The sequence below is a fragment of the Hypanus sabinus genome, chromosome 14 (assembly GCF_030144855.1).
Source record: "Hypanus sabinus isolate sHypSab1 chromosome 14, sHypSab1.hap1, whole genome shotgun sequence".
Classification (NCBI taxonomy): Eukaryota; Metazoa; Chordata; class Chondrichthyes; order Myliobatiformes; family Dasyatidae; genus Hypanus; species Hypanus sabinus.
In genome coordinates, this window is record NC_082719.1 from 107,640,570 (window position 1) to 107,663,990 (window position 23,421).

Genomic DNA, 23,421 nt, shown 5'->3' on the forward strand with positions numbered 1-23,421 from the left:
ACTGATTGTGCCTGTGTAAGTAATCAGATTGTGTTAAACTGTTGCAGGATCCTGTAATGTGCTGGATTGTTTCTGGTTTTTCTTGGCATTTTCTGCATTAATCATCTCAAATTTGTTGGTCTTTTATTAAATGCTTTTCATTTTTGTTCTTATTTTTTTCCTTTTTTTCTCTTTCGTTTTGTATTTGCACAGTTTGTTGTTTTTTACATATTGGTTATTTGTCCATCCTGTTGGGTATGGTCTTTCATTGATTCTATTGTGTTTCTTGTATCTACTGTGACTGCCTGCAAGAAAATGAATCTCGGATTTTATGTGTGACATACACGTACTTTGATAATGCATTTGCTTTGAACTTTTGCAATGTGGTTCAATGGTCATTACCTGTTTACATTATGTGCCATCATCTCTTGCAGATTGAACTCCCAGACCTGGGAACATTTTACAAACTCCGGATCTGGCATGAGAAACGTCATCCCTTTGCTGGGTGGCATTTGAACAAAGTAAGTCCACAACAGTGGAATGGAGGAAACTTGGTAAAAACAAGACTCAGAAATCTGAGGTGCAAAGGGAATAGTGAATCCTCATGCAGAATTTGCAAAAGGTTAACTTGCAGCTTGAGTCGGTGGTGAGGAAGGCAAATGCAATGTCAGCATTAATTTAGGGAGGGCTAGACTATAAGAGCAAGGCTGTAATCCTGGGCCTTATAAGGCATTGGTCAGACTGCACTTTGAGTATTGTGAGGAGCTTTGATCCCCTTAACTGAGAAAGAATAAAACCATAAGATAAGAGCAGAATTAGGCCATTCAGCCCATCGGGTCTGCACCACTCCATCATAGCTGATCCTGGACCCCACTCAACCCCATATACCTACATTCTTGCCACATCCTTTGTCGATCAGGATAGCTATCAACTTCCCATTTAAATATACCCATGGACTTGGCAGAGCATCCCACAGCTTCACTAATCTCTGGCTAAAAAAGTTCCTTCTTACCTCTATTCTGAAGGCCCTCCCCCCTCAATTTTGAGGCTGTGCCCTCTTATTTTGGATAACCCCACCAGAGGAAACGTCCTCTCCACATTCACCCTAACTTGTCCTTTCAACATTCGATAGGTTTCAATGAGATTCCCCCCCACATTCTTCTAAATTCCAGTAAAGACCCAAAGCTGCCAAATGCTCCTCATATGTTAACCTCTTCATTCCTGGAATCATCCTTGTGAGCCTCATCTGGACTCTCTCCAATGACAACACATCCTTTCTGAAATATGGGCCCAGAACTGTTGACAATACTCCAAATACACCTGACTAGTGTCTCGTAAAGGCTCAGCATTACCTCCTTGTTTTTATATTCCATTCCCCTTGAAATAAATGCCAACATTGCATTTGTCTTCTTTACCACAGACTCAACCTGTAAATTAACCTTCTGGGAGTCTTGCTCAAGGACTTCTTAGTCCCTTTGCACCTCTGATGTTTGAACCTTCTCCCCATTTAGATTATAGTCTGCACTATCGTTCCTTTTACCCAAATGCATTATCGTACATTTACCAACACTGTATTCCATCTGCTACTTTTTTGCCAATTCTTCCAATTTGTCTAAGTCTTGCTGCAATCATAGTGCTTCCTCAGCACTACTTACCCCTCCATCTGTCTTCGTATCTTCTGAAAACTTTGCCACAATGCCATCAATTCGCCAAACAAAGGAGCTGGTTCTGACTACAGGAGGAATGTAGATGGGCTAACTCCTATTGACATCAATGGATCTGGGGTTGCGAGAATGAACAGCTTTAAGTTCCTAGGCATACACATCACCGACAATCTCACATGGTTAGTATGAATCGGTTGGGCGGTGAAAAAGACACAACAGTGCCTTGTTCACCTCAGGTGGTTGAAGAAGTTTGGTATGGGCCCCCAAATCCTAAGAACTTTCTACAGGAGCACAACTGAGAGCATCCTGACTGGCTGCATCACTGCCTGGTATGGGAACTGTACTTCCCTCAATCGCAGGACTCTGCAGAGAGTGGTGCGGATAGCCCAGCACATCTGTAATTGTGAACTTCCCATGGTTCAGGACATTTACAAAGATAAGTGTATAAAAAGGGTCTGAAGGATCATTGGGAACCTGAGTCACCCCATCCACAAACTGTTCCAGCTGCTACCATCTGGGAAACAGTACTGCAGCATAAAATTCAGGACCAACAGGCTCCAGGACAGCTTCTTCCACCAGGCCATCAGACTGATTAATTCAGCTGACACAATTGTATTTCTATGTTATATTGTCTGTCCTATTGTACATACTATTTATTATTAATTACTATAAATTGCACATTGCACATTTAAACTGAGACGTAACGTAAAGATTTTTAATCCTCACATACATGAAGGATGTAAGTAACAAAATCAATTCAAATCATTGACAATGTGAAAAGCAGCAGTCCCAATACTGACCCCTGAATAACACCACACTTCTCCGGCAGCCAACCAGCAAAGGCTCCTTTTATTCCCACTTGCTGCCTCCTGTCTGTCATCCATTCTTCTATCCATGCCAGTATCTCTCCTGTAACACCATTGAATTTTATCTTGTTAAGCAGCCTCATGTGTGGCACCTTATCAAACGCCTTCTGAAAATCCAAGTAAATGACATTCACTGCCTCTTCTTTGTCCACCCTGCTTGTTACTTCCTTAAAGAATGCTAACATATTTGTAAGGCAAGATTTCCCTTTACAGAAACCATGCTGACTTTGACTTATTTTATCATTAGTCTCCAATTATCTTGAAACCTCATCCTTAATAATAGACTCCAACACTTTCCCAGTCTTTGAGGTTAGATTAACTGGTTTATAATTTCCTCGCTTTTGGCTTCCTCCCTTCTTAAAGAATGGAGTGACATTTGCAATTTTCCAGTCCTCCTGGACCATGTCAGAATCAAGTGCTTCTTGAAAGATCCTGACTGATGCATCCATTAAGAAACTTTTAGATAGATACTTGGAGTCTAGAAAAATAGAGGACTATGCAGTAAGGAAATTCTAGGCAGTTTCTAGAGTAGCTTTCATGGTCAGCACAACATTGTGGGCCAAAGGGCCTGTAATGTGCTGTAGATTTCTGTGTTTCTATGTTATCTCTTCAGCAAACTCTCAGGACTCTAGGATGGAGTCCATCTAGCCCAGGTGCCTTATCCACCTTAAGACCTTTCAGTTTGCCTGGCACTTTTTCCAGTGAAGAAAGATGCAAAGTACCCGTTAAATTCATCTGCCATTTCTTTGACACCAATTACTACCTTACCAGCATCATTTTCCAGAGGTCCACTATCAACTCTCACCTCCCTTTTCCTCTTTATACAAATCTAACAGATTTGTCCGGCAAGATTTCCCTTTACAGACAATCAGACATACTTTATTGATCCCGAGGGAAATTGGGTTTCGTTTCAGCCGCACCAACCAAGAATAGTGTAGAACTGTAGCAATATAAAACCATAAATAAATAAATAATAATATGCTAATCATGCCAAGTGGAAATAAGTCACTGACCAGCCTATTGGCTCAGGGTGTCTGACACTCCGAGGGATGAGTTGTAAAGTTTGATGGCCACAGGCAGGAATGACTTCCTATGACGCTCAGTGTTACATCTCGGTGGAATGAGTCTCTGGCTGAATGTACTCCTGAGCTTAACCAGTACATTATGGAGTGGATGGGAGACATTGTCCAAGATGGCATGCAACTTGGACAGCATCCTCTTTTCAGACACCACCGTCAGAGAGTCCAGTTCCACCCCCACAACATCACTGGCCTTACGAATGAGTTTGATGATTCTGTTGGTGTCTGCTACCCTCAGCCTGCTGCCCCAGCACACAACAGCAAACATGATAGCACTGGCCACCACAGACTCATAGAACATCCTCAGCATCGTCCGGCAGATGTTAAAGGACCTCAGTCTCCTCAGGAAGTAGAGTCGGCTCTGACCCTTCTTGTAGACAGCCTCAGTGTTCTTTGACCAGTCCAGTTTATTGTCAATTCGTATGACCACTGCCTTAACCCTCCTCAGGTCCTCCACCAGCTCCTTAGTCTTTTTCACATTAAGCTGCAGATGATTCTGCTCGCACCATGTGACAGTTTCCCACCATAGCCCTGTACTCAGCCTCATTTCCCCTGCTGATGCATCCAACTATGGCAGAGTCATCAGAAAACATGCTGGCTTTGACCTATTTTATCATTAGTTTTCAAGTACCCTGAAATCTCATCCTTAATAATAGTCTCCAACACTTTCTCAAACACTGAGGATAGGCTAACTGGCCTATAATTTCCTTTCTTTTGCCTTCATCCCTTCTTAAAGTATGGAGTGACATTTGCAATTTTCCAATCCTCTGGGACCATGCCAGAATCAACTGATTCTTGAAAGATTATGACTAGTGCACTCATAATCTCTAAAGCAACCTCTCTTATGGCTCAGGATATAGTCCATCTGGTCTAGGTGACTTAACCATCTTCAGACCCTTGAGTTTACCTAGTACTTTTTATCCATCACACTCCCTCCTGCTTCCTGACATTCATGGATCTCTGGCACATTGTTAGAGTCTTCCACAGTGAAGGTTGATGCAAAGTGCTTATTAAGTTCATCTATTTCTTTGACACCAATTACTATCTCACCAGCACCATTTTCCAGTGGTCTATCAACTCTCACCTCTCTTTTGCTCTGAAAACATATTTCATATCCTGCTTTATATGATTGGATAGTTTGCCCTCATATTTCATCTTTTCCCTTCTTATAGCTTTTCAGTTGCCTTTTGTGGATTTTAAAAGCTTTCCGATCACCCAGCATCCCATTCACTTTTGCTTCTATATATGCCCTTTCTTTATGCTGGTATTGGAGAAGGTCCAGAGGTGGCACATGTGAATGATTCTGGGATAGAAAGGGTTAATGTTAAAGTAGTGTTTGATGGCTCTGGGCCTCTACTCACTGCAATTCAGAAGAATGAGAGGGGATCTCATTGAAACCTATTGAATGTTGAAAGGCCTAGATGGAGTGGATGTGATGGGAATGTTTCCTTATGAAGGGACATTGTGGCACAGCCTCAGAAGAGGAGGAGGTCCCTTTAGAATGGAGCTGAGGAGGAATTTCCTTAGCCAGAGGGTGGTGAATCTGTGGAATTCATTGCCCCAGATGGGTGTGGAGACCAATTCATTGGGTATATTTAAGGAGAGATTGATAGACTTTTGATTAGTCAGGGCATCAAGGGATAAGATGAGAAGGCAAGAGATTGGGGCTGAAAGGGAAATGAATTTAAGGACGAGGTCTGAGGTCTCAGGGTACTTGGAGTTACGTGATCAATTAGGCTGTAGTCAGCATAGTTTCCTCAAGGGGAAATCATGCCTGACAAATCTGTTGGAATTCTTTGAAGAAGTAACAAACAGATTAGACAAAGGAGAATCAGTTGATATTGTGTACTTGGATTTTCAGAAGGCCTTTCACAAGGTGCCACACATGAGGCTGTTTAACAACCTCTGAGCCCATGGTATTGCAGGAAACATTCTAGCACGGATAAAGCAGTGGCTGATTGGCAGGAGGCAAAGAGTGGGAATAAAGGGATCTTTTTCTGGATGGCTGCCAGTGACTAGTGGTGTTCCTCAGGGGTCTGTGTTGCAAGTGATTCTTTTTACTTTACATGTCAATGATTTGAATGACGGATTTGAAAGATTCGTTGCAAAGTTTGCAGGCGATATGAAGATAAGTAGAGCTAAGCAACTGGTTTTGAAGAAGTAGAGAGGCTGCAGAAGGAGTTGAGACAGTTTAGGAGAATGGGCAAAGAAATGGCAGATAGAATAAATTGTCGGGAAGTATATGGTCATGCAGTTTGGTGGAAGAAATACAAAACTCTGAGGTGCAAGGCAACTTGGGAGTCCTTGTGCTGGATTCCCTAAAGGTTAATTTGCAGTTTGAGTCTGTGATGAGGAAGGAAGATAAGAAGGAATTTTTTTTAACTAGAGAGTGGTGAATCTGTGGAATTCTGTGCCACAGGTAACTGTGGAAGCCATGCCTTTATGTATAGTTAAGGCAGAGAAACATAGAAAACCTACAATACAACCCACAAAGCCGAACAGATCCTTACCTGAGAAATTACCTAGAGTTACCCATAGCCCTTAGTTTTCTGAGCTTCATATTCTTGTCCAGGAGTCTCTTAAAAGACCCTATCATATCTGCCTCCACCACCATCACTGGCAGCCCATCCCACGTACTCACCACTCTCTGAGTAAAAAAACTTACCACTGATATCTCCTCTGTACCTACTTCCAAGCACCATAAAACTGTGCCCTCTCATGTTGGCCATTTCAGCCCTGGGAAAAAGCCTCTGACTCTCCACAAAATCAATGCCTGTCATCATCTTATACACCTCTATCAGGTCACCTCTCATCCTCCGCTGCTCCAAGGAAAAAAGGCCGAGTTCTCTCAACCTATTCTCATAAGGTATGCTCCCCAATCCAGGCAACATCCTTGTAAATCTCCTCTGCACCCTTTCTATGGTTTCTACATCCTTCCTGTAGTGAGGTGACCAGAACTGAGCACAGTACTCCAAGTGGGGTCTGACCAGGGTCCTATATAGCTACAACATTACCTCTCGGCTCCTAAACTCAATCCCATGATTAATGAAGGCCAATGCACCGTATGCTTTCCTAACCACAGAGTCAACCTGTGCAGCAGCCTTGAGTGTCCTATGGACTTGGACCCCAAGATCCCTCTGATCCTCCACACTGCCAAGAGTCTTACCATTAATACTATATTCTGTCATCATATTTGACCTACCAAAATGAACCACCTCACAATTATCTGGGTTGAATTCCATCTGCGACTTCTCAGCCCAGTTTTGCACACTATCAACATCTTGCTGTAACCTCTGACAGCCCTCCACACTATCCACAACACCCCCAACCTTAGTTTTATCAGCAAATTTACTAACCCATCCCTCCACTTCTTCATCCAGGTTATTTATAAGAATCATGAAGAGAAGGGGACCCAGAACAGAGCACTGAGGCACACCACTGGTCACCGACCTCCATGCAGAATATGACCCATCTACAACCACTCTTTGCCTTCTGCGGGAAAGCTAGTTCTGGATCCACAAAGCAATATCCCCTTGGATCCCATGTCTCCTTACTTACTCAATAAGCCTTGCATGGGTACCTTGTCAAATGGTCTTATGGTCTATATGCACCTAGATTTCTAACATTTCACCCTAGTGTATGGGAAATTTGGGATTGTTTTTGGGGGAGTTTGTTGTTTGGACCTATACTACACGCTACATGCATTGGAAGGAAACAGGTTAATCAGAGTAGGAGTAGGCCACTGGGCCCCTCCAATCTGCTTGCATGGCAGATCAACCCCAGGCCTAAGCTACATCTGCAACAGTTCTCCACTGATCTTAACCCACTAATAGTGCAAAGTCCTCCTTCATCTTCCTTACATTCCCCAGTAATCCATTCTGCATAACTCTTGGGTGGACAACTGCAGACAATCAATGCTTGATTGAGATTGATAGGTCCTAGTTTAGAAAGGATGTAAGAGATTAAATGGAGAAGGCAGGAGAATGGGGTTGAGAGGGTTAATAAATTAGCTGTGATAGAATAGTGGAGTAGACTCAATGAGCCAAATGACCTAATTTTGCTCCTGTGTCTTACGGTCTAATGTTCTTGCCAGATGGTTCTGTCCACATTGCAATGCTGTGTGTTTTTAATTTTTTTAATTGCAGGTGACTTTAATGAAATCACTGACAAAAGAGAAGTATAATTTCAGATGCAGTCGGTGGCTTGACATCAATGAAGACGATAATGAGATTATACGGGAGCTGCCTGCTGAAGGGGACCTGGTGGATGAGGTCCAGCCCTGTGAGTGAATGGCCAAGTGAAGTAGGAGGGAGTGCAGGCAGCTGATGCTCAAGCTGTTCACCTGACCTCTGGTTGTTATTATTGCTGTTTTTAAAATCTTGTTTCTTGCCATTTTGTTTCTGATCTCCTGCAGAAGTTGTGGTATTCTCTGGAACCACAACCAAAGAGAAGGGCTTTCTGCACAGTCCACTGGCCCTCAGACACTTGTCCCCATTTGCTCTGACATTCTTTCTACCCTTCTGGGCCATTCGCTTCCTCACCAGATGGATATCTATCCTCCAGGCTCTGGGTACCTAGGCTTCCCATTTCTAGGTTTCTCAGCCTCTAGGTTCTGGGTATCTGGGTCTCCAGGCTCTGGTTATCTAGGCATCAGGCTCCAACCTCCATGTTTCACCATATAGAATTTTTGGGGTGGTACAGTACGATAGTGTACCAATGACATAACACTAATAGTGGGAGCATCTAGGACCAGAGGGCACACCCTCAGAACACAAGGATGTTCCTTTAGAACAGAGATGAGGAGGAATTTCTTCAGCTAGAAGGTGGTGAATCTGTGGAATTGTTTGCCATGGATGCCTGTGGAGGCCAAGTCATTGGGTATATTTAAGGCAAAGTCTGAAAAATTCTTGATTAGTCAAATGTTACGGGGAGAAGGCAGGAGAAAGTTGAGAGGAATAATAGATCAGCCATGATGGAATGGTAGAACAGATTTGATGGTCCGAATGCCTAAATTCTCCTCCGATGTCCTGTAGTTTTATGCATCAGCCCATCTGACACAGAAGGAAATTTATGGACTAGGATGTTACTAGGATGTTTATTAGAATGTTACCTGGGTTTCAGCAATTAAGTTACAGAGAAAGGTTGAACAAGTTAGGTCTCTATTCATTGGAGCGTAGAAGGTTGAGGGGGGATTTGATTGAGGTATTTAAAATTTTGAGAGGGATAGATAGAGTTGATGTGAACAGGCTGTTTCCATTGAGAGTAGGGGAGATTCAAACTAGAGGACATGATTTGAGAGTTAGGGGGCAGAAGTTTAAGGGAAACACGAGGGGGTATTTCTTTACTCAAAGAGTGATAGCTGTGTGGAATGAGCTTCCTGTAGAAGTAGTAGAGGCCAGTTCAGTTGTGTCATTTAAGGTAAAATTGGATAGGTATATGGACAGGAAAGGAGTGGAGGGTTATGGGCTGTGCAGGTAGGTGGGACTAGGTGAGATTAAGGGTTCGGCACGGACTAGGAGGGCCAAGATGGCCTGTTTCCGTGCTGTGATTGTTATATGGTTATATGGTTATATATGGACTTAATGCAACTCTCTGGCATCCAATGTTTTCCGTTCTAAGTTATTGTCTTAGTTGAAAATGAGGCATATTTGAGATTTAAGCAGTGTGTTGCAGCCGGGACAAGAGAGTCATGACAGATATGTGGCTCCAGCTTCAAGCTGAAGGTAAGGTAATCATCCTGGCTGGATAGGAATCGGCTGCAAACAAGACTGCTGAGCAGAACTGAGATCCTACCAGTGTATCACTGTTAATCTGACCAGTGTATCACTGTTCATCCGTTCAGTGTTGTCACTGTAAATCCTACCAGTGATATCACTATTAATCCAACCAGTGTTATCACTGTTAATCTGACACGTGTTATCACTGTTAATCGGACACGTGTTATCACTGTTAATCGGACACGTGTTATCACTGTTAATCCTACCAGTGTTATCATGTTAATCCTACCAGTGTTATTCACTGTTAACCCTGCCAGCAGAGTCACTGTTAACCCTAGGTTTCTGTCTGTTTCTTACAGTGGTGAAGTACAGGATCATCATTTACACTGGCACTGTCAGCGGCAGTGGCACGGATGCCAACGTCTTCATCTGCCTGATCGGCGCTCAGGGTGACTCAGGAGATCGCATGCTCTACGACAGCAAAAATAACGTCAATAAATTTGAGAAAGGCAACGTGAGTACAGGATGCAATGTCTTACTGAAACTAATCCAGCCTGTGTCAACCTGCGTACTGTCAACGTGTGTATACTCCCTCAACAACTGTGCATTGACTACTTTCCAAATAGGCCCAGACTTAACTCACACTGAACAACACACCATAGTACAGGCTCTTTGCCCACGATATTGTGGCACCCTTTCAACACAATATCAATCTAACCTTTCCCTCCCATGTAATTCTGCATTTTTCTAACTTATGAGAATAGGCTGAGTGATCTTGGCCTTTTCTCCTTGGGGCGACGGAGGATGAGAGGTGACCTGATAGAGGTGTATAAGATGATGAGAGGGAGTGATCTTGTGGATAGTCAGAGGCTTTTTCCCAGGGCTGAAATGGCTGGCTTGAGAGGGCACGGTTTTAAGGTGCTTGGAAGTAAGTTCAAGGGAGATGTCAGAGGTACGATTTTCACACAGAGAGTGGTGGATACATGGACTGCACTGCCAACAACAGTGGTAGAGGCGGATACAATAGGGTCTTTTAAGAGACTCTTAGATAGGTTCATGGAGCTTAGAAAAATAGAGGGCTATGGGTAAGGAAACTCTAGGTGGTTTCTAGAGTAGGTTACATGATCGACACAACATTGTGGGCCAAAGGGCCTGTAATGTGCGGTAGATTTCTATGTTCTATCATCCATGTGCTTATATAAGAGTCTCATAAATGCCCTGAAAGTATCAGTCTTTACCACTACCCCAGCAGAGCATTCCAGTGCTCTGTGTAAACAACTTTTCATAAAATATAGCAGAAGAATTAGGCCATTTGACCCATCGAGTCTGCTTAGACATTTCATCATGATCCAGTTTTCCTCTCAGCCTGTATCTCCTGCCTTCTGCCCGTAGTCCTTCAACCACACCTCCCCCATCATCCCATCAACCTCTGCCTTAAATATACATAAAGACTTGGATTCCACAGCTGCCTGTGGCAAAGAATTCCACAGTTTTGCCATGCTCTGGCTAAAGAAATTTCTCTTCATCTCTGTTCTAAAATTATGTCCCTCTATTCTGAACCCATGTCCTCTGGTCTTAGACTCTCCCACCATAGAAAACATCCTCTCCACATCCATTCGACCATGGCCTTTAACCATTTGATTGGTTTTAGTGAGGTCACCCCTGATTATTCTGAATTCTAGTGAATACAGACCCAGAGCCATCAAACACTCTTCATTTGAGAAGCCATTCATTCCCAGAATCATTTTCGTATATCTCCTTTGAACCCTCTCCACTTTCAGCACATCCTTTCTAAGATAAGGGGCCCAAAACTGCTCACAATACTAGTGAGGTTTCACCAGTGCTTTATAAATTTTCAACATTATGTTCTCATTTTAATATTCTAGTCCTCTTGAAATTAATGCTATCATTTCACTTGCCTTCCTCACCACAGACTTAACCTGCAAATTAACCTTCAGGAAATCTTGTACAAGGACTCCCAAGTCCCTTTGCATGTCAGTTTATTTGTATTTTCTCTCCATTCAGAAAACAATCAACCCTTTCATTTCTTCTATCAAAGTACATAACCATACAGTTCCCAATACTGTATTCCATCTGCCATTTCTTTGCCCAATTTCCTAATCTGTCTAAGTCCTTCTGTAACCTCTCTACTTCCTCAAAGCTACCTGCCTCTCCATCTATCTTCATATCATCTGCAAACTTTTCAACAAAGAAGTCAATTTCATCAGCCAAATCTTTGACATATAATGTAAATATGTCTATATGGACTTCAGCAAAGCCTTTGACAAAGTTCCACATGGAAGGTTAGTCAAGAAGGTTCAGTTGTTAGGTATTAATGCTGGAGTAATAAAATGGATTCAACAGTGGCTGGATGGGAGATGCCTGAGAGTAGTGGTGGATAATTGTTTATCGGGATGGAGGCCGGTGACTAGCGGGGTGCCTCAGGGATCTGTTTTGGGCCCAATGTTGTTTGTAACATACATAAATGATCTGGATGATGGGGTGGTAAATTGGATTAGTAAGTATGCCGATGATACTAAGGTAGGAGGTGTTGTGGATAATGAGGTGGGTTTTCAAAGCTTGCAGGGAGATTTATGCCGGTTAGAAGAATGGGCTGAATGTTGGCAGATGGAGTTTAATGCTGAGAAGTGTGAGGTTCTACATTTTGGCAGGAATAATCCAAATAGAACATACAGGGTAAATGGTAGGGCATTGAGGAATGCAGAGGAACAGAGAGATCTAGGAATAACAGTGCATAGTTCCCTGAAGGTGGAGTCTCATGTAGATAGGGTGGTGAAGAAGGCTTTTGGAACACTGGCCTTTATAAATCAAAGCATTGAGTACAGAAGTTGGGATGTAATGCTAAAATTGTACAAGGCATTGGGAAGGCCAAATTTGGAATATTGTGTGCAGTTCTGGTCACCGAATTATAGGAAAGATATCAATAAATTAGAGAGAGTGCAGAGACGATTTACTAGGATGTTACCTGGGTTTCAGCACTTAAGTTACAGAGAAAGGTTGAACAAGTTAGGTCTCTATTCATTGGAGCGTAGAAGGTTGAGGGGGGATTTGATCGAGGTATTTAAAATTTTGAGAGGGATAGATAGAGTTGACGTGAATAGGTTGTTTCCATTGAGAGTAGGGGAGATTCAAACGAGAGGACATGATTTGAGAGTTGGGGGCAGAAGTTTAAGGGAAACACAAGGGGATATTTCTTTACTCAGAGAGTGATAGCTGTGTGGAATGAGCTTCCTGTAGAAGTAGTAGAGGCCAGTTCAGTTGTGTCATTTAAGGTAAAATTGGATAGGTATATAGACAGGAAAGGAGTGGAGGGTTATGGGCTGAGTGCGGGTAGGTGGGACTAGGTGAGATTAAGAGTTCGGCACGGACTGGGAGGGCCGAGATGGCCTGTTTCCATGCTGTGATTGTTATATGGTTATATGGTTAAAAAGAATTGGTCCCAACACAGACCCTTGGTGAACATCACTAGTCACTGGCAACTAACAAGAACAAGCTCCCTTTATTCCCATTCTTTGCCTCCTTCCAATCAGCCACTGCTTTATCCATGCTAGAATCTTTCCTGTAATACCATGGGTTCATAGCTTGTTATTCAACCTTCTAAAAATTCAAGTATATATCTACCGATTCTCTTTTGTCTATCCAGCGTGTTATTTCTTCAAAGAATTCCAACAGATTTCCCTTGAGGAAACCATGCCGACTACAGCCTATTTTATCTAGTGCCTCCAAGTACCCTGAGACCTCATCCTTAATAATTGACTCTAACTTCTTCCCAACCACTGAGGTCAGATTAATGGCCTATAATTTCCTTTCTTCTGCCTCTCCCTTCTTGAAGAGTGGAGTGACGTTTGTAATTTTTCAGTCTTCCAAAATCATTCCAGAATCCAGTGATTCTTGAAAGATGTATATATGCTGCATCTTCCAAATTGTTTCCAGAAATTACAGCCATTGCTGCTGTGTATCATCCCTGCCAGTGTTGTTTTACAGTCATTCTGACCAACAGTGTATCTGTAACACTGATACATCTGACTTTAGCTTCTCCTTCTCAAATTTCACAGTGAATTGTCACATTATGATCATTGGCTCCTAAAGGTTCTTTTACATTAAGCTATCTAATCAATTCTGGTTCATTGCACAACACCCAATCCAAAATACCTGATCCTCCAGTGGGCTTATAGAAGCCTAGAAAACCTACAGCACAATACAGGCCCTTCGGCCCACAATGCTGTACTGAACATGTACTTACTTTAGATATTACCTAGGGTTACCCATAACCCTCTATTTTTCTAAGCTCAACATACCTATCCAAAAGCCTCTTAAGAGACCCTATTGTATCCGCCTCCACCACCATCGCCAGCAGCCCATTCCATGCACTCACCACTCTCTGCGTAAAAAAAAACTTACCCCGACATCTCCTATGTACCTACTTCCAAGCACCTTAAAACTGTGCCCACTCATGTTAACCATTTCAGCCCAGGGGAAAAGCCTCTGACTATTCAACCTCTGATATACCTAATGTCTCTCATCATCTTATACACCTAAGGCAGGTCACCTCTCATCCTCCGTCGCTCCAAGGAGAAAAGGCTCAGCCATGAGCTGCTCTAAAAACCCATCTCATAGGCACTCTAGAAATACCTCTCCTGCAATCCTGCACCATCCTGATTTCCTAATCTACATACATTCTTCTCTGAGAAAAATAGAGGGTTATCGGTAACCCTAGGTAATTTCTCAGGACATGTTTGGCACAGCTTTGTGGGCTGAAGGGCCTGTATTGTGCTGTAGGTTTTCTATGCTTCTATATTGAAATCCCCCATGACTATTGTAACATTACCCTTTTAGACAATAGACAATAGGTGCAGAACTAGACCATTCGGCCCCTCGAGTCTGCACAGCCATTCTGAGATCATGGCTGATCATTCACTATCAATACCCAGTCCCTGCCTTGTCCCCATATCCCTTGATTCCCCTATCCATCAGATATCTATCTAGCTCCTTCTTGAAAGCATCCAGAGAATTGGCCTCCACCGTCTTCCGAGGCAGTGCATTCCACACCTCCACAACTCTCTGGGAGAAGAAGCTCTTACTCAACTCTGTTTTAAATAACTGACCTCTTATTCTCAACTGACCTCTTTTGGCGTGTATTTTCTATTCCAATAGTAATTTGTAGACCACATCCTTACAACTGTTTGGGGGTCTGAATACAACTTCCATCAGGGTCTTTTTACTCTTGCAGTTCCTTAGTTCTATCTACAATGACTCAACCTCTTTCTAATGATTTGATTTCATTTTTTACCAATAGAGCAATGCCTCTCCCTCTGTCTTCCTGCCTGTCCTTTTGATACAGTGAGTATCCTTGGACATTAAGCTCCTAGCCATGATTCAGTGATGCCAACATCATACCTGCCAATCTGCAGCTATACTGCTAGTTCATCTAACTTAATCCATATACTGCACGTATTCAGATACAATATCTTCGGTCCTGTATTCACCCTTTTCAATTTAGTCTGCCTTTTATGTTGCAACTCATCCTGTTGACTGCAATTTTGCCCTATCAACAGTCCCTCCTCACTACACATTGCCTCTGTTTGTAAACCTCATCTTCAGTGTTATCATCCACCTTTTCTGTGATACTTCTTAAACTGAACTACATGCAGCTCCTGACACTAGTCGTACCACGCTCCACCTTAATTCCTGACTATGTCTGAGAACTTGCCAACATCTGCCTCTACAACCTCTCCACTAATGTTCTGGCACTCTGGTTCCCATCCCCCTGCAAATTCTAGTTTAAACCCCACCTACAGCATTAACAAACCTTCCCGCTAGGATATTAGTCCCCCTCCGGTTCAGGTGCAAACCATCCCTCCCGTACAGGTCCCAGCTTCCCAAGAAAAGAGCCCAATGATCCAAAAATCTTATGCCCTCCCTCCTACACCAAATCCTTAGCCTTCTAACCTGGTCCTAACATATGGATGCAGTTATAAAGAGGGTAAGACAGCGGCTACACTTCATTAGGAGTTTGAAGAGATTTGGCATGTCAACAAATACACTCAAAAACTTCTATAGTTGTACCATGGAGAGCATTCTGACAAGCTACATCACTATCTGATATGGAAGACTGTACAGGACTGAAAGAAGCTGCAGAGGGTTGTAAATCTAGTCAGCTCCATCTTAGGTACTAGCCTACAAAGTACCCAGGACATCTTTAAGGAGCGGTGTCTCAGAAAGACAGTGTCCATTATTAAGGACCATCAGAACCCAGGGCATGCCCTTTTCTCACTGTTACCATCAGGTAGGAGGTACAGAAGCCTGAAGGCACACACTCAGCAATTCAGGAACAGCTTCTTCCCCTCTGCCATCTGATTCCTAAATTGACATTGAGTCTTTGGACACTACCTCACTTTTTCTAACATACAGTATTTCTGATCTTTGCACATTTTTTAATCTATTCAATATATGTATACTGTAGTTGATGTACTTGTTTATTTATTATTATTTTTATTATATTTAGTATTTTTTTCTCTCTGCTAGATTATGTATTGCATTTAACTGCTGCTGCTAATTTCACGTCACATGCTGGTGATAATAAACCTGATTCTGATGTATTAAACTGTATAATATTCCTAGTTCTGGCCTCAGTAGCACATGGCATAGGTAGCAATCCTGAGATCACAACCTTGGAGGTCCTGCCTTTTAACCTAGCACCTAACACTGAATTCCCTTTGCAGAACCTTGTCACTTGGCCTACCCATGTTATTGATACCTCCATGGACCATGACTTCTGGCTGTTCACCCTCCCGCTTAAGAATGCTGAGGACTCAATTCAAGATGCCCCCGACCCTGGCACCCAGGAGACTGCATAACATCTGGGAATCTCATTCTCACTCACAGAACCTCCTCTCCTTCCCCTAACTAATGAATCCCCTATCACCACAACATGCCTCTTCTGCCCCTGTCCCTTCTGACTAACAGAGTTAGACTCAGCGCCATATACCTGACCACTGTGACTTTCCTCTGTTAGGTCATTTCCCCCCTCCAACAGCATCCAAAGTGGTATATCTGTTGTTGAGGGGATGGCCATAGGGGTACTCTGCACTGGGTCCTTAACCCCTTTCCCCTTCCTGACTGTCACCCAGTTTCCTGTGTCCTGCACTTTGGGTGTAACTACCTCTCTATGTCCGATCTATCACACCCTCAGCCTCCTGAATGATCCAGAGTTTATCCATTTTCAGCTCCAACTCCTTAATACAGGTTGTTAGAAACTGCAGCTGAATGCACTTCTCACAGTTGTAGTTTTCAGGGACACTAGAGATTTACCTTCCCACATTCTGCAAACAGAGCATTTACTCTCCAGCCTGGCACCCCTAGCTCAGCAGATATAAAGAAGAGAATGAAAAAACCTGAGCTTTTCTTTCCTTTGCTTTCTCTGACTGAAGCCACGCTGACTCTGCCCACTCAGATGACTGCTGCTCTGTATGCCCCTGCTGTTCTTACTAATCAATCCCATACGCCGACTGCTGGTCAAAGCTCTATCTTCAGAGGTCTCTGATATACCTGTGATCAGCCCCCATACTTTCCTCCAATCACCTTAAAATTATACCTCCTCATGTTAGCCATATCCGTCCAGGGAAAAGGAATTGGTTGTCCTCTCGATCAATGCCGCTATCATCACCTCTTATTGACTTGCGTTCCATAGAGAAAAACCATGGTTTGCCCTACCTGTCCTTATAAGACATGCTCTGTAATCCGGACAGCATCCTGATAAAACTCCTCTCTTTGAGGGAGCAGTGGATATGTGTATCTCTCTGCTGACAGCAGTCTGAGACAATCCCTGCACCCTAACGGACCCAGTGTGACTTTAGTGAACTTCTCTCTTTGAGGGAGCAGTGGATATGAGTGACTCTCTGCTGACAGCAGTCTGAGACAATCCCTGCACCCTAACGGACCCAGATTCTGGTCTCAGTGAAGCCAGCCTCAGTGTGTTGGTCTGCTCTCTGTACCCAGGCAGATGAATTTGTCATTGAGGCTGTCAGTCTGAAGAAGGTGATGAGGGTGAGGATCGGACATGATGGTAGAGGCGGGAGCTGCGGCTGGTTCCTCGACAAGGTGGTTGTGAAGGAAGAAGGTGCTCCCGAGTCGCAAGCTGTGGAATTCCCCTGTTACAGGTGATTCTTCCTCTTAGGCCATGTGTACGTGGCTGTGCAGGGTGGGAGGTGTCTGTGAATGCGTGTGTGTGTGTGTGTGTGTGCGTGTCTGTCTGTATGTACGTGTGTTTGTGTCTGTGTCTGTGTGTGTATTTGAGAGTTGGGTGACAGGAAGAGTAAACAGTGAGATGAGAGTTTTGATTGATCCCCAGGTGGCTGGACAAGAGCGAAGATGATGGACAGATTGTCCGTGAACTCGTTCCATCTGGAGATGCACAGATGCTGAAAAGTAAGAATGGATTTTTCTGTACTTTACAAAATTGAGAAAGGCAAATCTATAATGAAAGGCCATTGATCATTAGAGCGTGCAGCCTAGATTTGATGGAGCAGTGGGATTTTAAGTCACTATCTTTTTCAAAGAATAATGCCATCTGAGTGAGGAATTTTTGTTTAATAAGCATGTCCATTTCCTATGCTGGTCCCCAGAAGAGAAGGTTGTAAAGAAAGTTTTGGGTGTATTGATCTCATAGATCAACAGGACTTTGGATGCTATGTTGAAGTTGTACAAGACTCTAGTGAGGCCTAATTTGGAATATTGTGTACAGATCTGGCCACCTACCAAACCTATCAATAAGACTGAAAGAGTAGAGATAAAATTTACAATAATGCTGGGGGAGAAAAGAGCTTTAACCAGTGGCCAATCCATACATCAAGAGGGGACTTGACTCAGGTCCACTACCCAAAGATGAAAGACAGCAGCAGATCAGCACAGGAAAAAGAGCTTTGACCAGCAGCCTTTCGGTGTTTGCAATCGATTAGCAAGAAGAAACTAAAGGAAGGCAGGGGTAGGCACACAGCCAGCGTCTGAGTGGGCAGAGTCAGAGTGGTGATCTTGAGTCTTTAGCTTTCCGAGGCTTCACTCAGAGAAAGCAAAGGAAAGAAAAGCTCGAGTTTTTTCATTCTCTTTATGTCTGCTCAGCTGGGACAATAGGGATGACTGGCAGGATAGTGAAATACTTCTCTTGCAGGATGTGGGAAAGGAGGGAGACCTCCAGTGTTCCTGATGACTACAGTCAGTCCAGAGGTTTCTTCAGATACATAAAGTGTAAAAGAGAGGTGAGAATGGATATCAGACCGCTGGAAACATTGCGGCACATCAGGGAGGGGGATTCTCTGTTTCAGGAGGTAGTCACACCCATTAGATTAGCTGCCTCAAATTCAGTCTGTGGTCAGGAACAAGAGGATGTGACTGAGTGAGGTGGGTGTGGGATCCAAGAGACGGTGCTGGAGGAGCCTCAGCCCTTGAGCTTGTCCAACGGGTCTGAGATTCCTGCTCCCTGTGTGGATGAGAGTGGGGGCTGTAGGTAAGATGACCTAACTGTGGCACAATTTTTCAAGGAGCCATTCAAGAGAAGGGAAAGGAGGGAAATGTAATGATAATTGGGGATAGTATAGTAAGGGGAATAGACAGAGTTCTCTGTTGCAAGCATAGAGCATCCCGAAGGCTGCGTTACCTGCCTGGTGCCCAGGTTAGGGACATCTCATCTGACCTGCAGAGGAATTTGCAGTGGGAGTGGAAAGATCCAGTTGTCGTGGTCCATGTGGGTACCAACGATTTAGGTAGAACAAGGAAAGAGTTTCTGCTGAGGGAATTTGAGCAGCTAGGGACTAAATTAAAAAGCAGAAACAAAAATGTAGTAATCTCTGGATTACTACTTGAGCCACATTCAAATTGGCATAGGGTCAAGAAGATTAGAGAGTTAAATGTGTGGCTCAAGGATTGGGGTGGGAGAAATGGGTTTGAATTCATGGGAAATTGGCACCAGTATTGGGGAAGGAGGGAACTGTTCCATTAGAACAGGCTCCACCTGAACCACGTTGGAACCTCTAACGAATCACATAATTAGGGCTGTGGATAGGGCTTTAGTAGTAGTGGAATGGGTTCAACAGATTGCAGAAGTATGGATGAGGTAAAAGAGAAAAGTGTGGATAAAGATAAAGCAAAAGCAAAAGATTAAAAAAGGGATGGAATGCGTCCCAGGGCATTGAAAGAAATGGTAGATGTTATAGCAGAGGTTCTGGTGATAATTTACCAAAAATCTCTGGCCTCTGAGCAAATTCCAGCAGATTGGAAGGTGGCAAATGTCATGCCTCAGTTCAAAAAAGGATGTAGGCAAAAGGCAGGTAACTATAGGCCAGTTAGTTTAATTTTGAGTTGGGGGTGATGTATTAGCATGGATAGAGGATTGGTTAACTAATAGAAAGCAGAGAGTTGAGATACATGGGTGTTACTCTGTTTAGCTATCAGCTAAAGAGAGCAGTGCGCCACAGGGGGCAGTGCTGGGCCCACAGCTGTTCACGATATACATTAACAATCTGGAAGAGGGGACTGAGTGCAGTGTATCTGAGTTTGTTGATGATACTAAATTGTGTGGAAAAGCAAATTGTGCAGAAGATATGGAGAGTCTGCAGAGAGATATAGATAAGTTAAAGGAGTGGGCAAGGTTCTGTTGGATGGAGTGCAATGTTAGTTAATACAAGGCCATCCAATTTCCAAGGAAAAATGGTCGATAAGATTATTATTTAAATAGTAAAAATTGCAGCATGCTGCTGTGCAGAAGGACTTGGGAGTGTTTATGCATGAATCACAAAAGGTTGGTTTGCAGGTGCAGCAGAAATGTTGGCCTTCATTGCTAGAGTGATTGAATTTGAGAGCAGGGAGGTTATGCTGCAGATGTACAGGGTACTGGTGAGACCGCACCTGGAGTACTGTGTGCAGTTCTGGTCTTCTTACTTGTGGAAGGATAAACTGACTGTGGAGGTGGTGCAGAAAAGGTTCTCCAGTTTGATTCCAGAGATGAGGGGGTTAGACTATGAGGAGAGATTGAGTCACCTGGAATTTAGAAGAATGAGAGGGGATTTTAGAGAAACATATAAAATTATGAAAGGGATGGATAAGATGAAGGCAGGAAAATTGTTTCCACTGCTAGGTGAGACAAGAATTAGGGGCCTAATTCTGCTCCTGTGTCTTGAATTGAATTGAATGATCTTTATTGTCATTATACATAGGTACAATGAAACTCTGTTTGGCTACAAAGCGGTAGATAAAAACAAGATAGTAATAGAAAAACCTGCCTGTCACATTATTTGATCTTTAATTTTAAAGTGATGAAAACAGACCAGAATAACTCTTGGTCTGCTTGAGTTTTTAAATTTCGAAAGTCTGTGTGCTCTTTCAAAAGCAGGCGGCTTTGATAAAATAGTCAGAAATAAAATATGAAAGAGCTTACCAAAGTAAACTGTTAGTCTCAATTTTCAGCTTCTTCTTGCAATCCAATGATTTGTATGTTGTTTTGGCGAGACCTGGTTTCTAAATCTATAATCTTATCATGATATTTTTTGTCAGAAATCCATAAAGCTATTTTTTCAATGCAATCTGGTAAGGCCCCGGGACTTGATGGTTATCCTGTTGAATTTTATAAAAAATTCGGAAAACTGCTTTCTCCATATATGTTGGAGATGTTTAAAGATTGTTTTGTGAAAAGTGACTTACTCTCTACTTTCTATGAAGCTTCTATTTCTTTAATCCTCAAAAAGGATAAAGATCCTACTGATTGTGCCTCATACAGACCTATTTCATTACTGAATGTTGATTCTCTCAAAGATAATGGCCAATCGGTTGGAGAGTATTTTCGGTAACATCATTTTTAAAGATCAAACAGGCTTTATAAAGGGTCGTTATTCTTTTTCAAATGTTTGGAGATTATTTAACATTATATATTCACCCTCCTCTAAAACTCCACAATGTATTATATCTTTGGATGCTGAAAAAGCATTTGATCAAATCGAATGGAAATATTTATTTAATGTTTTAGAAAAATTTGGTTTTGGTATTAATTTTAATAATTGGATTAAAATGATATATAAAGCTCCTATTGCTACTGTTGTCACCAGTAACTGTAGGTCTCCCCTTTTTCAGCTATCACAGGGGACAAGACAAGGTTGTCCATTAAGCCCTTTGTTATTTAACTTATATTAGAACCCCTTGCTATCGCTCTTCGTGAAGCCGAAAATATTCATGGGATTTTTATGAATGGGACCATGCATAGGATCTCTCTTTATGCTGATATTTATTGGTATAAATATCTAAGCCTGAAGAATCTGTTCTTGCTTTGCTAAAATTATTTGACAAATTTGGAGATTTTTCAGGATATAAAATAAATTTTAGTAGAAGTGAATTACTTGCTTTAAATGAATTTGTCTATATATGATAATATTCCTTTCAAAGTTACGGATTCTTGTAGATATTTAGGTGTCAGAATTACAAAAAAAATAAGGATCTTTATAAAGCTAATCTTCCTCCTTTAGTTGTCTCTATGAAGTACTCATTTAGTAAATGGAGCCCACTTACATTTTCACTTGCTGGTCGTATTCATATAGTTAAAATGATGATTTTACTGTAATTTTTATATTCAGAATATTCCTGTTTTTTTTAAACTAAGAAGTTTTTTGATTGGATTGACTCTATTATTCTATCTTTTATTTGGGATAATAAAAGACCAAGAATCATTAAAAATCATTTACAAAAGTTGAAAAAGGACAGAGGTCTCTCTTTGCCTAATCTAAGAATGTATTATTGGGCTGTTAATTTGCAATATAATGTCCTTTTGGGTTATATTGGGGTGATAGGAATGACTAGCCAATCTGGGTAGACCTGGAACTGAGAACTAGGAAACAGTTTTATTTAACTTCGTTATTAGGAATTGCTCTACCTATACAATTAGCTAAAGTTGCTAATTTAAATTTATATCCTGTGGTTAAGCACTCTTTACAAATTTGGCTCCAGTTCTGCAATTTTTTAAATCTTAAAAAATTTAACTTTGTAGTATAATTTATCGTAATTACTTTTTTAAACCTTCCTGGAGTGATCCAATTTTTTTACTTTGGAAAAATAAAGGTATTAAGTCTTTTTTGGACTTAATTAAAGAAGGGAGATTGATGTCTTTTGAACAATTAGTCAATAAATATTCTCTTTCATATTCACATTTTTTACAATATCTTCAAGTTAGACATTTTTTACAAAAATATTTAAGTAATTTTCCTTATATTGGATGCTGACTTGTTAGATACTATTATGAATATGAACCCCTTGATGAAAGGTTCTATTGGAAGAATTTATAATTTATTTTTACAATGGGATAAGCATCCTTTACTTAAGATTAAACAGGATTGGGAGAAAGAACTCAATTTGACTTTTATATGGGAGGATTGGATAAGGATTCTGAAGTTGGTTAACTCTTCTTCAATCTGTGCTAGTCATTCACTGATTCAATTTAAAATTGTACATTGTTACCATTGGACAAAAGAGAGACTTTCTAAAATATTTCCCAATGTTGACAAGTATTGTGATAGATGTAAAACTGAGATGTCTACACTGACACAGATATTCTGGTCATGTTCTATATTAAAACTGTTCTGGAAATCAGTCTTTTCAACAATTTCTAAAGCACTTAGAATCAATTTATAACCTAATAAATTGACTGTGCTTTTTGGAATAATTTCTCAAAATTTTCATGGTATTTCTCTGTCTGACCAACATGCTTGTTACGTTGATAGCTAGGAGGGCCATCTTGTTGAAATGAAAGGATATATCAGCTCCTACTTTGTCACAATGGTTCTCTCAAGTGATGCTGTGTCTCAGTTTGGAGAAAATTAGAAGTCGAATCTTTGAACCTTTATTTGATTTTGAGAAGAGATGGGACTCATTTGCTCGTTACTATCATTTCAGTTAACTGATAGATTTTCTCCATGATCTGAGTGTAAATTTTGTTTTGATATATTTTTTCTTCTTGTTGGCGATTTGATGTTTATTTTTAGAAGCTTTCTATATGACGCTTGGCTCCGGGGTTGTGCCCTCAATGGGTTCTTTTTTTTTCTCACTTTTCTTGCTTAGTAGA

The 23,421-nt window shown here is 41.8% G+C and overlaps 1 protein-coding gene across 1 annotated transcript in view; it reads left to right on the forward strand.

Annotated features, from left to right (window-relative positions):
* The window catches only part of loxhd1b (lipoxygenase homology PLAT domains 1b), a 388,496-nt gene that overhangs the window by 177,981 nt on the left and 187,094 nt on the right, over positions 1-23,421 (forward strand). The window contains exons 17-21 of the mRNA XM_059989781.1: positions 414-500; positions 7,734-7,869; positions 9,665-9,819; positions 17,325-17,485; positions 17,677-17,753. Coding sequence (XP_059845764.1) covers positions 414-500; positions 7,734-7,869; positions 9,665-9,819; positions 17,325-17,485; positions 17,677-17,753 — 616 coding nt within the window. The remainder of the gene's footprint in view (positions 1-413; positions 501-7,733; positions 7,870-9,664; positions 9,820-17,324; positions 17,486-17,676; positions 17,754-23,421) is intronic.